The 12,730-nt window shown below is 39.0% G+C and overlaps 1 protein-coding gene across 2 annotated transcripts in view; it reads left to right on the top strand.

Moving 5' to 3' along the window:
* The first annotated feature begins 582 nt into the window (after positions 1 to 582).
* LOC114156131 (septin-7-like) overlaps positions 583 to 12,730 on the top strand; it is a 34,196-nt gene continuing 22,048 nt past the window's right edge. For both annotated transcript variants that reach the window (XM_028036389.1, XM_028036388.1), the window contains exons 1-3: positions 583 to 740; positions 949 to 950; positions 6,854 to 6,956. In XM_028036389.1, the coding sequence (XP_027892190.1) occupies positions 686 to 740; positions 949 to 950; positions 6,854 to 6,956 (160 nt within the window). In that variant the 5' untranslated portion in view covers positions 583 to 685. The remainder of the gene's footprint in view (positions 741 to 948; positions 951 to 6,853; positions 6,957 to 12,730) is intronic.

The following is a 12,730-nucleotide window of genomic DNA, read 5'->3' as shown; positions in this document are numbered from 1 at the left end:
TTTTCTTTAATAAAAAAAAGTTAAACATGATGACTTCAGCTATGCAGAGTATATACTGTGTGTAATATATTCATAGTATATGTATATTCCGTTAATGGGCATACATGTTTGGTTACTTTCAAATAAATCTACTGAGAGATTTGTTGTTGTTATTTTAACTATTTATTTTATATGCTGTTAATAATAATAATAATAATAATAATAATAATAATAATAATAATAATAATAATAATTTTGTGAGATGAGAAAACTTTGTCGAGAAAAGAGGATATGATTCCCAAGAGCAGGTAAAATTCGTATCTGTCTTCATGAAACATGGGTTGTAATGTAATGTAATGGAAAAGGCCACTAGGTGGCGCTGATGAATAGATTTTGTTTTTCTCCAGATGAGCCTGAATCTTATGAAAACATTTGTGCAAACTTTACCAGTTTTACAGTGCCTTAGTTTAGCTATGTTTATCATCCTATTGAACTAATATTAGTTGTGGAGTTTTTTAAAGTGATATTTGGGTTCATAAAAATCTCGCGATAACTTGCCGCTGTTACTCTCTTGAGCGCGTACGCATTTTTGCTTTGACGGTCTCGTGTGAATCACGTCCTTTACGTACAGCAATTGGCGTAGTGCAAGCGTGCCACTCATACTGGTTCAGTGAGTTATTGGGAGTGTTTTTTTCTTTCAGAGGGAATGTCAAGCTCAGAAGTCCTGGCTGGTGAAGTGGAGGGGAACGGCGACATAATGGGTGAGTTTTCTCAGCTTTGGGAAGCTGTTTTTTTGCCCTAGAGCTTTGTTTAGGACGGACTTTTTGGTAGTGCCTGTCTCTTTAGCGAACTGTTTCCTAACTTCGTTGAACAAAATGCTGGAGAATACATGTTAGTTGTCGTTACTTCAGCTTAATGCTGTTGAACAGACATGTTAGTGAGACATGTATAAATGATTGGCATGTATAGCTGTTTGGCAACATGTCAGAAGCAGTTTCCTGCCGCTCTCTCTTCATGAAACTGCTCCGTCACTTCTTTTTAGACCTTAAATAATCGGAATTCACACGAACCGTCCATTCAGAAGTATTGTTTTCCTTCTGAGTAATACTTCAGAACAAGGCCCATTCGTTGGAAATAAAGTCAAACCGGACCTAATTGAGAAGAGCTGTCAGGATCCACAGACTGGAGTAAGTTTAGCAACGTGCGGAAGCGGCGTTGTTCTCAGCGGTATCTGTGTCTAATGCTTTGATCCAGAGGCGGTGCTAGGATCCTTAAACACTGGGGGCTAAGCCCACCCATGAAACACTTGAATACCATTCTATTGCCCATTTACGGTTTTTCTTTTTGTTTTTCTTTGAGATCATCAAACTTTTTTTTTTTATTAGCAGGTGAAGGTAACTTAAGTATTTAGAAATTTCAGATTTCAAGTGGTTTGTTCTTGCTTGCTCTGTTGTGAAAGTGTAAAAGCTCGTACAAGTCGATCTTTCTATCAAGTGTTTTTGAATTGGAAACAGTTTTTTTGTATAACTGTGGGGTAATTTTGGTCTAAAACTATTCTTTTTTGCAGAATAGTTTTAATTCAGCAGCATTGAAAGGTTCTCAAGTATGATATGCCTGCTAAGGTCAACATCTCAATTAGGTTAAACTTAGGACTTTAAGTAGGCCTGTTCATGACCTGCATTCCTTTCTTATATATTCAGTTTTACCTGGATCAGACTTCTATGGTGAATAAGTTCTGACTTTGCAAACATTTACTTGTTTATTACAGCCATGCGTAGCGTCATCTAATGTAGTTACGCTTTGTGTAGCCTGATTGAATCACTGCAGGAAACATGACTAATTTGTATTTTTAAATTATTTTTTTGTTTTTGTGAAATTTTATAACTTGGCTCAAAATTTGCATGACAGTTGGATGGAAATTGTTTCATGTTCCTAACCAGATGAACACAATTCTGAAATTTAGGTGTTGAGAAAACGTCATACCTGGTAGAGCAGGTATGAACCCATCTGATGGACAGTGTCTATTGGATGGATTGCATTGGTTTCCATTTAGTTCAAATTCAGTGACTAGGAACACTTAGGCTGTGGTGTTCAGGAGTCCCACAAGAATGCTGGTTTTGCTTTGAGCTGAGCAAAAAAAAAAAAAAAAAAAAAGCATTTGATTATAATTATTTGTCTTTTGTCTCTTATATTCTTACTGCTGTGGTATTAACATGGTTGCTTGTAAGTGACCGTGTTGACTAAGCATCGTCCATCAGATGGCTTCCTTCCTGTTCTGCATAATATCCCATCCAGCTATTGCCGTCCATGTCTTCTTTGTGAAGCACCTACACATTGCTAAACTTGCTAACTCCTCATAGCGCCCGCCACCATGAAGCAAGACAATTCAAAGGAGCCATGACATCTTTTGTTTGCAGACGTGTGTTACTAGAGAAGCACCAGACATTCATTTAACAAGTGCAGCCGCCCTGCTGGTTATAGATAGTGAAACGTAGAATTTGTCAGTGTGTGGTGAGAAACCATGTGGAGAAACAGGTCAGTCTGCTGCACTGGGGCAAGTCTCTGTGATGTCAGGTGCATTACTCAATTGACAGGAACAAAAGTTTCTGTTTTTGTTTAAAGACAATGACATTGATTCATTAAATGATCCAGTTAAAATGCTGTTAGGAGAAAAGAGAAAGAGCAGTTCTGAGCCACAGCATGGAGGAGAATAAATACCCAGTTATATCATGGAAAACAGAGCTGGATCCAAGCAGCATGCTGTGTGTGTCTGTGTGTGTGTCTACTGTACAGAGAGACTGACAATGCAGATGGATAGGTCAGGCCGCCTGCCAGCTACACATGGAGTATCAGGTGACACGGCAGGCTAATGCCAAGAGGAGGTGGTGGCTGAGTCGGGTCCGCTGAGCTGGGTTGGGTTCCTGCTCTGATTGTTGGAGTGTAGTCACGTCTCTGTGCATCAGAGATAATTTCTTCTGTCTCTACATGCAGTAGCAGGATGGTTCACATCTACATTAGATTTCCTCCACCCAGCAGATCTAATGCAGCCTTAGCAGATCAGAGAGTTGTTTACAGTTGTTATATTTTTAATCTTTTTAAATTGGAATTCAGTCCAGTGTTTAGCTCCAGTTTTTTCTATTAAAACAAAGAATCCATATAAATTCTTTATACAGATAATCCCCAAGTTTCTTGGCCATAGCAATGTTAGCTCCTGTAGAAAAGAGTCCTGATGGTCACATGTTTGATCAGACTCATCCAGCCCAGCATGATGATCTGTGGCTGACAGCAGCAACGCGATGCTCATCCTGGTTCATTCTGCAACACCCAGCAGTTGAGACACAACAACACTGGGAGTGTTGGAGCCTTTCGATGAATCATGCCAGAATAATGAGAGAAATGGTTTTGGTATGCAAACACGAGTGACATGTTTTACAGGTCTGTGGAGCTCTGCAAGGCACAACACTTTACCTAATTATAGCTCCAAACACCAGCTGGGGTGTGGATCATGTTCTCCTTATTTCTGGTCATGTTTAGATTTCTTTATAGCTGTGACTTACAATTATTTTAGTAATCGTTGATTCTGTTGGATAGTTTGATGGTTAATTGATTAACTTGGATAAAAATTTGGCTTTTCTATATTACTGTCTTATTTCATACAACATTAGAAATATGTAAAAATGCAAATAAACAAATAATTTAATTCCACGTGTAATAAGAAAATAAATATTTTACTAGGCATAGAATGCTGTTACATTATTCAATGCAATATTGAGCTAATAGACCTTTCCTGTTTTATCCACAGTTTTCCCTCAACACCATTTTTTAAAATATATTTTGAAGCACTTCTGAGGTAAAACCTGAAACTGCTGCTTTGCAAGTTACTCAACAAGTTGTTGCTAGGTAACCAAAGAGTGCATGAGGTAGTTGTTACCACTTTCTTAGTTGGCAGTGAGAGGTTGACCAGCTAAAGTCTGTTTTTGCCTACATCCCCCAGAATGCTGTGCAGTTCTGGATCAGAGTTCAGTCAATATCCTATATATTAAATATTCTATGTATTGCTATATATATTTTTATTGATTTATTGTCCAGCCCTATCTTTGGGGATATTTCCTGCCCCAGGACAGGCTCAGGATATCCGAAGTCTGCTGTAGGAAATTCATCAAATAAATTTCCTGGAGAATCTCCTGTTTTTATTCCCATGTTAGGATGAAAATCCGGTTGAGGAATTCTGGGTGGTTCTTTGGAGCAGAGTGTGTTGGATGGGCTGAGAGGTTTGGATGAACCTCCAGAGCAGGAGGATGTGTGGAATGCTGGAGCTGTGTCAGGGTCGTGGGAAGCTGGTTGGTGTGTGTGAGAGAATCTCTCTCCTCTCTGCTGCAGCTCACTGCTCTCTGGACCTGAACCCAGCCAGACTCAGACTCAGGCTTCCGGGACTGCCTTCCCACATAGTTTCCACTTCTTCAGCAGAGTGCACCTTGCTTTACGGCCTCAACGCCTTCCTGCGCTGATTTAATTTTTGTGGTAAAATCTTAGCTCAGGAGCATGTCCCTCCTGTAAGCACCATGTGTTCCTCTGATTAACATGGTAGTGGGAGCTGCTGATGCTGTGCAGCGCTGCTGAAACAAACAGAGTCAGCTCAAAACACTTCTCTGTCTGGGATGACATTCACCAAGCTCACTCATTCACCAAGCTCACTCATTTACCAATGGTTACAGACAGCAGCTTGCTGCGCTGCAGAAGTAGAGGCTTCTCATCAAACACTTTGTGAATGTAAACGGAACTTTTCAGTCATGTTAGGTGTAAGAGAACATACTGTGTCTTCATTCTTATTTTTTGTAGAAATATGCTTCTCTCTGCGGTATTTGCATGCAGTTTCAGTTTAAACTATGAGCAACGAACAGGAAGCAGTGTGGAGAGGGCCACAGTTAGCACTTTGAAGCTGTCAGGCAGAACGGCTGTTCTAAAAGTGGTTGAGTTTCAATTTAGAAACCAGTTAAAAGTCTTTCAGTCATGCAAAATTACCAGAAACCAAAGTACTTCATTTAATTCAGTGTGAATGTGTGTCAACCTTTTTTTTTTAGCTGTGATACCAGAACAAGACATTTTATGTTTTATCTTAGAGCTACATTCATAGAATAGTTCTAAATGCAGTGCCATATTTGTATATACAATATGAAGTTTTGTTGCATTTAGAAACTAATCTAGAATATTCCATAGCATCTTGCTCACCAGTCTCTGCTCTAACAAGTCAAAGGAATGCTCAGTAGGACCACAGGGAGGAAGTGGAGGAGCTTTATCTGTCTCATACTGTCATAACATTGTGTCAGTTTAACTAGTATGTAAAAAAAAAAAAGGAAAGGAATAAAAAATTTTTTACTACATACTTCAAATCCTGTAGAAATATTCATAAGTGCTCATAGAGATTAAGGATAAAAGACGATTTGTTGCCCTAATTCTTTCCTTTATTCTTGTTTTTATGTGTCCTGGATCTGCCACCTTCACTGCTGCCTTGCTCTCCATCCGTCTGCTATCCAACCAGCTGTAAGTACATCACTCTTGTTTTAGTGAGATCAAAGATCACCTGCCCCAAAACTACTTTGTAAAAGTTTTCAAATGTTATGATGGATGGAAAAGAATACATGATTTTAGTGTTTTGTTGTTGTTGTCTTTTGGTAAAGAAACATTGAAAAGTGTGGCATGTATTTGTATTTATCCAATTTTACTCGTTATTAAAAGTCCAGTGTAATCGACTCCCAATAAGTAAATAGTCTAACTGGATACAATTTAATTACAGTACAAACTCAGCTGTTCTATTTCTGACCTCAGATGTTTGTTAGAGAACATCAGAGGACAAACGGAACCATAGAGACCAAGAACCCTGCACACATATAGAGAAGTTTAAAGCAGCATTGGGTGTTAAGCAACATTCCAGGCTCAGAACATGTCTGATCAGTCAACCATCCGTGGAGGGAGGATGGACCACCTGCATATCTGCAAAGATAATGACGTCCACCTATACTGACAAGCTGGACAAGGAGAGCATTAATGAGGGAAGTGGACAATGTGATGTGATGCTGGTCATCTGTCCATCACATGTCCGCAAACATGTGGAAAAACATCCTGGTCAAATGAAACTAAAATGGAACTTTTTGGCCAACATGCAGCTCCATGAGGAGGAAATCCAACACTGTTTAACACCCTGAACACATCACCAAGTAACCAAGCACCATGCTTGGGGAAGGGACAAGAAAGCTGGACAGCGTTGACAGGAAGGAGCTAAATACAGGATAATCATTGAAGAGAACTGCTTAGAGACTGGGTCAGTGGTTCACCTTCCAACAGGACCACCAGCCACAGAAACACTGGCATGGTTCAGGTCCATCTTGTGTTAGAATGGCCCAGTCAAAGTTCAAACCTAAATCTAACTGGGAGTCAATGGAAAGGAGTTTGATTCTTACAGACATCCAACCTAAGATTGAGCTATCTTGCTAAGAAAAATGAGCAAAGGTTTTGATCTGCTGATGTGCTAAGCTAGCAGAAAAATAACCCCAAACCTTTGTAGATGTCATTTTTGCACAAGTTGTTCATGTAATATATGTGCAGAAGGCCTAAATACAAACTCACACCATACTTTTCACATTTCTGTTTGTGACAAATTTATTAAACGCCATCATTTTTTTTCTAGTTTGCCATTATCTTCAGCTTTGTGTTGGTCTAAGACCAGGTCTTTACTTATTATTTAACAACTGTACAAAATTAAGTGTCATCTGTATGAAACGCTCCTTGAGATTTTTGAATGTCTGGTCATTTTGTCAACTGTAGTTTTTGGCTTTGGAGAAAAATTGAAATGTATGTGTGTAAATTCAATCTACAGCAACAGAAGAACCTGGAGGGCTACGTGGGTTTTGCTAATCTCCCCAACCAAGTTTACAGGAAGTCAGTGAAGAGAGGCTTTGAGTTCACTCTGATGGTTGTGGGTGAGTACATCTGTATTCATCTGTGTTTGGTTGTCTACATGTTTCAACCAAACAAAATAATGTCACAGAAGGGTTTGGGTTTATTGTGCCATATCATTCTATATGATTATGCAACACTAACAGCTGCAAACAGAAAGTCAGCCTGTGGCTCAAGTAATAACCTTTGCAGCTGTTGTTCCCCACAGACTAGGGCTGGGCCATATGACCTATGACAATATCATGATATATTGAGCAGTTCGCCTCGATAATGATAAATGGACAATAACACATGGTGCTCATTTGGTGAACTTAAGCCACGCCCCTTTGGCCTGTCACAATAATCAATAAATCAATTAATTGTTTGCATTCTGAATAATTTTTGATTTGTCGTTCCTCTTTTTTCTCTCTTTCTACCAAAAATTGGATGATAAAAGTCTTCAGTTTGGTGCTTTGGTCTCAACTAGCCCTTTTTTGAAGGACAGTTTTGTTTACAACGACTTCAAAAATCATTTTATCTGTTTTTTTGTTTGTTTATTTTGGACATTTAAAATGTCTTCTAGTGTTAAATGATCATTAGAATTTAAAGTTTACTGATCTTTTAGAATGTGTTCTTGCATTATTATTTTGCCATTACCGTTATGTTTCTTAAAAATGGTCTACAAACAACAAGATTATCATTTATCGCAATAACTTCTGGAACAATTTAGCGTCCAGCAAAATTGAGCATGACAGGCCTCACTTACTTTTCAAAATAAAAACTCACATCATCAACTTTGCAGCAGCTTGGTCATAGAAAGTTATTCCAAAAAGGTCTCTATTAATTATTCTTGAGCTAATCTGAAGACTGCTTGGAGGTTGGAGGACAGTAGCAGCTGACCTGTGTGCTGACCACTCTCTGGTTTTACATGGCCGACCAGCTGATGGCTGAGTGCCTGTTGCTTCCACTCACCTCTACTTTGTTATAGTGTAGCTAACAGCTGACTGTGGAGTATTTGGTAGTGAGGAAGCCTTAATACTGGACTTATTGTACGCATCTCATGCAGTGACATGTGGTGAGGTTCATAGCTGGTGAGGCATTGACTTAATCAGAATCAGGTTTACAAAGATAGACCCCCTGCATGTTATTGTCTACATATGGAAATATTTCCCACACAAAGAACAGAACATTCAGTCCGTTTCAGTATTATGATTTTAGGCTTAATGTGTTTTTTTGTTTGTTTGTTTTTTTGGGGGGGAGGGGCGTGGAGGGGGGATAAGTGAACACTGTGGTAGATTATAGCTACCGCTGCTATTATTGGCTAATCGAACACAGCAGTTTGTGGGTTGTTGCTTTTCTGCATTCTTTACACGTGCAAACTGTAGCCCACAAAATGTATATTTCATTAATAAACTAAACAAAAGAAATTTTATTGCTGTCTTACTCATTCTGCACAAAAATATCTAGGTCGCTGACTCTTACTCTGCAGCCGTGGAGTCATAAGACCAATGTCTGGGATCATGAGCGCCCCCTGCCATGAGGCAGGAGAACTGCCTGCCTCACCTCAAATCTGTTCTCTGTCATTTCTGATCGCTGCTCAGCACACGAAACATGTTACACACACAGTTGGTGACAAAAAACACTGTACATTATATACATAAGCTAAATTATGGAAAATCAGGTCATATATTAAATGTTCTTTAACCATTTTATTGGCGACGTACAGACAGGAGGAACATGCTCTCATCAAATGGCAGCCAGCACAGTTAGCGAGAGGTTAAACTCGGCTCGGCTCAACTCGCTGCTGCCTCATCAGCTGCGCTTCTGAGCATTTGAATGGGAAATTGCAAAACTTCAGCAAATTTGAAGAAAAAATGATCAAAATTGGTTAAGCTAAATGAAAAATAAATAGTACAAACCACCTGGTGATTATAGCAATATAAATGATCTTATATTCTAAGATATACTCTATCTTAGATCCAAGTCTGCCTCACCTGCCTCCCCTGACCGCACTTTACTGATCTCATGGTACCATGGACTCATTCTTTCACAGATGATAGTGGAAGCAGGCTGTAGGTCTAGATGCTGGATTTTCTTCACCTGGACTGGAACACCTGAAATCAGTGATTTGGAGGACTGACCCAACAGAATTTTTTATTATTAAAAGTAGCATATGTGCCATTGATCCAAGTCTGAATACAGCTGTGTGTCAGGTGGAAATGCTAATGTAATTTTACTTTGCAAAAGACAACACCATCTGTCAACAATGATGTTTGTTGAACCCACTCTTTTCTGTCTCTGTGTGTGGGCATGTGTGGGGGGGGTGTATGTGTGTGGGTATGGTGTTTATTTTTGAGACACTGTGTCAACCATTTTCCTAACAAATACCACATTGTGGGGACTGGATGCTCTTATTTGCTTTATTGCTTTATTTAGTGCTTTATTTGGATTAGAGGTTAGGTTTAGGACTGAGGTCTGAACTGAGTTTAGGTCAGGCTTAGGGTTGGGCGTGTACTGGTAATGGTTGGGGTTTAGGGTAAGAGTCAGGCTTAGGTTGTAGAAATAATACAAAGTCAATGCAAAGTTCTTGTGATTATAGAAAGACGTGTGTGTGTGTTTTGTGTATGTGATTATCCGTCTCATTTAAATTATATAGAGGGAGGAGACTTCCTGTCATTCCATTCATGCCCTGAAAGTCAACGCCTGGTCAGCTTATTCAACAGGAGGTCCTCCTGTCTGGCCTTTCCTTTCTCTCCTGTTGTATGCTGCTACCTGAACAGGAAACGGCACCGAATGGCCACACGATGTCACATCCTGTGCTAAAGGCCCAGGAGTTCCAGTAGCTTGTTGCCTCAGGGTTAAGAATCTGGTCTCAGTGGAACTCATTCCTCTGTTTGTGCATGTAGCTCTGGAGTTTCCCCTGCTGTTCTCTCAGGAAACATGTTATTATTTTATGAGCAGTATGTAATATGAACAGCAGTATTATTAGAAAAGCCATTGAAGGAGCTGATGTTCCTGAACATCAGCTCTGATGGGACCTGATGGGTGTAGGCTTTATGAGATGTTGTGAAATTCTGAGGAAAATATTCCAGAAATAATAAATTGTGGCAAAAACTCCCTTCTTGTATCAGGTAAATTTTTTTATACATTTAAAAATTGAGTTTGGTTCTTTCAGTTTTGGGAAAATACTACTGTGAAAGGGACAAAGTTTAGTTTTCTTTCTGAGAAATGTTCTCCAGGCGGCTGCAAAACTAGGAACCTTAGAGTTTAATAATATTAGCAGCTGTTTAACACAGAACCATGAACCTGCTAGTGCACGATCATAGAGTCTTCATCTTGAACATGCATTCATTCAGAGTTTCTGAGTTTTCTTCTTTGTTCCATCTTCCGGGTCTATTCCCCTTTACATAGACTGGATTTCTGATCATAACCTTAAATTAGGGCTGGGCAATATGGACTTAAAGTTTTAGCATGATATTTTCTAGTAATATTGTGATAACAATAAAAGTGATGATAAAAGCTATGTATTACATATTTTATAGCTAATTGTAGGGCTGTGAGTGCATGACACAACAATCACAGCCTCACAGCACATAAGTCACTCCTGAAAAACATTCCCATTTGAAACATGTTTCTTCAGGACACCAGTCACATAAATAAGTGTGATTTGTGTTACTGAACTGCACAGTAACTGCATTTAATCATATTGATTCCCTCACTGAACAAACAGAAGACAATAGTAAAATGAAGAATCTTGCAGTTCTCACCAGTCTTTGCAACTTTTCAGGAAATGTGACCAATCACCGTAGTGTTTTTTTTTACTTCCTTCTTTTCTGACCAATCACTGCAACTTGGCTGAATTTTGACCAATCCCTTTGGCCCCTTCAAATGGAACTTCCCGTTTCATTGCCTTTCTTGAAAGCTGAACCTGTGAGATGAAAGCATGAGTGATACTTTTATCTCAAATTTTACTGCTGGAAAAAAGCAAAAACTTTAACTTTTTTTCCTTTTACACTTTGACAATTCCTCAAGATATGCTTTTATTTAGATTTAGGTGCTTTTTCTAGAAGACACTTGAAAATGTTACTTGCATTTTAAATATTAACTATATTAAAATCCTTTTTTGGGGGTGGCGGGGGATTATGTGCAGTAATTTAAACTTTTCTGTAAGACCATATTATGGCAAACATAAAGCTTAAAAAATCACTACTTTGACTGCAACTTTTTCAAAGAGGTGCTGCAAAATCTGCACTTTTAGACTGCAACAATCTCAAAAACACATTGTGACATCCTGGAGGGAATGACAAAGTCCTGCAGGTGTGCTTAAATGCACTGCTTCTAATAGAACCACTGTTCCAAGCTGTAAGGGTTCCAAATATTTACTCTCTCAGTGCTGGAACTTTGGCTGAGCCAACAAGTGTAAGTGGGACAGAGCCATTTGTTAGTCAAAGTAAATTCTTGGCAGTGATTTTCTATGTTGGCAGAGTCTGACCTAGATGTTGCCCACTGCAGCTGGAGCCTGGTTCCTAGTTGACAGTTTTGTTACTGCATCACTTAAACAACACAAATTGATGCCTTTGCTGAAAAACGTCAGAGTTATTCTTGCATATTTTAAATGGAAAGTGGCATTTGTAAATGCAGTTGTGGGGAAAAGGTGACAGCTTACCACGTTAAACACTCTAAAGTTTCCCTTTCATTCCGTCTTTACATCACCTGCATGTTACAATCCTAGAAGAGGAATGAATCAAGGCAGTCCCTCCCTTAGGCAGGATTTTCCTACTTTCCCTCCACCATCCTGCTGAATAGCAAACAGAGCTTTGGGATAAACCCACATGGTTTACACAGCTGCTGGAAATTTCCTTTAAAGGAGGCAAGCTGGCTGCGAAGTGAGCCTCGGTCAGCTCTCTGAGACAGCTCCTCCTCCTGCAGGACACAGAGTGATGGGAGAAACTCAAAAACGTTCTTCATATAAAAACTGCAAGTTATAAACTGACGGGAGTCAGCCGGTCGCATGGAGGGCTGTAAAAATGGATTGGCTTCTTAAGCAGTTTTTCTGTTTTATTATTTTGTCTTTCTTAAATAGTTCAGATCAACAAACAGATGTTAATATCAAAGAAAGCTAAACGCAGTTTTCAGATGATCATTTCATTTAGGGTTTATCATTTTTTAAGAAAATATATCCATATTAAACTGGCCCTACCAGAAGAAGTTAATATTTCATAAATTTACCACCTCAGTGTTGGAGGACATCTGGCATTTTTGATGCAAAAGTCAGACTTTATAATATCAGTGAATATCTCAGTTGGGGATTTATGCCTCTAATCATGGAAGATGATCCTTTTTTTCACTTTAAATTTTATGCCTTTTCACCAACAGAGAATATTACATTTCTTTCTTGTAAAAATATAAAATTATTTTTTTCTTTTTTTTTAATACACTGCTCAAAAAAATAAAGGGAACACTCAAATAACACATCCTAGATCTGAATGAAAGAAATATTCTCATTGAATACTTTGTTCTGTACAAAGTTGAATGTGCTGACAACAAAATCACACAAAAATCATCAATGGAAATCAAATTTATTAACCAATGGAGGCCTGGATTTGGAGCCACACACAAAATTAAAGTGAAATAACACTACACGCTGATCCAACTTTAATGTAATGTCCTAAAACAAGTCAAAATGAGGCTCAGTATTGTGTGTGGCCTCCACGTGCCTGTATGACCTCCCTACAACGCCTGGGCATGCTCCTGATGAGGTGGCGGATGGTCTCCTGAGGGATCTCTTCCCAGACCTGGACTAAAGCATCCGCCAACT

Source organism: Xiphophorus couchianus, chromosome 13, assembly GCF_001444195.1.
Source record: "Xiphophorus couchianus chromosome 13, X_couchianus-1.0, whole genome shotgun sequence".
Classification (NCBI taxonomy): Eukaryota; Metazoa; Chordata; class Actinopteri; order Cyprinodontiformes; family Poeciliidae; genus Xiphophorus; species Xiphophorus couchianus.
The sequence above is the reverse complement of the archived record's forward strand: the minus strand, read 5'-3'. Positions and strand labels throughout refer to the sequence as shown.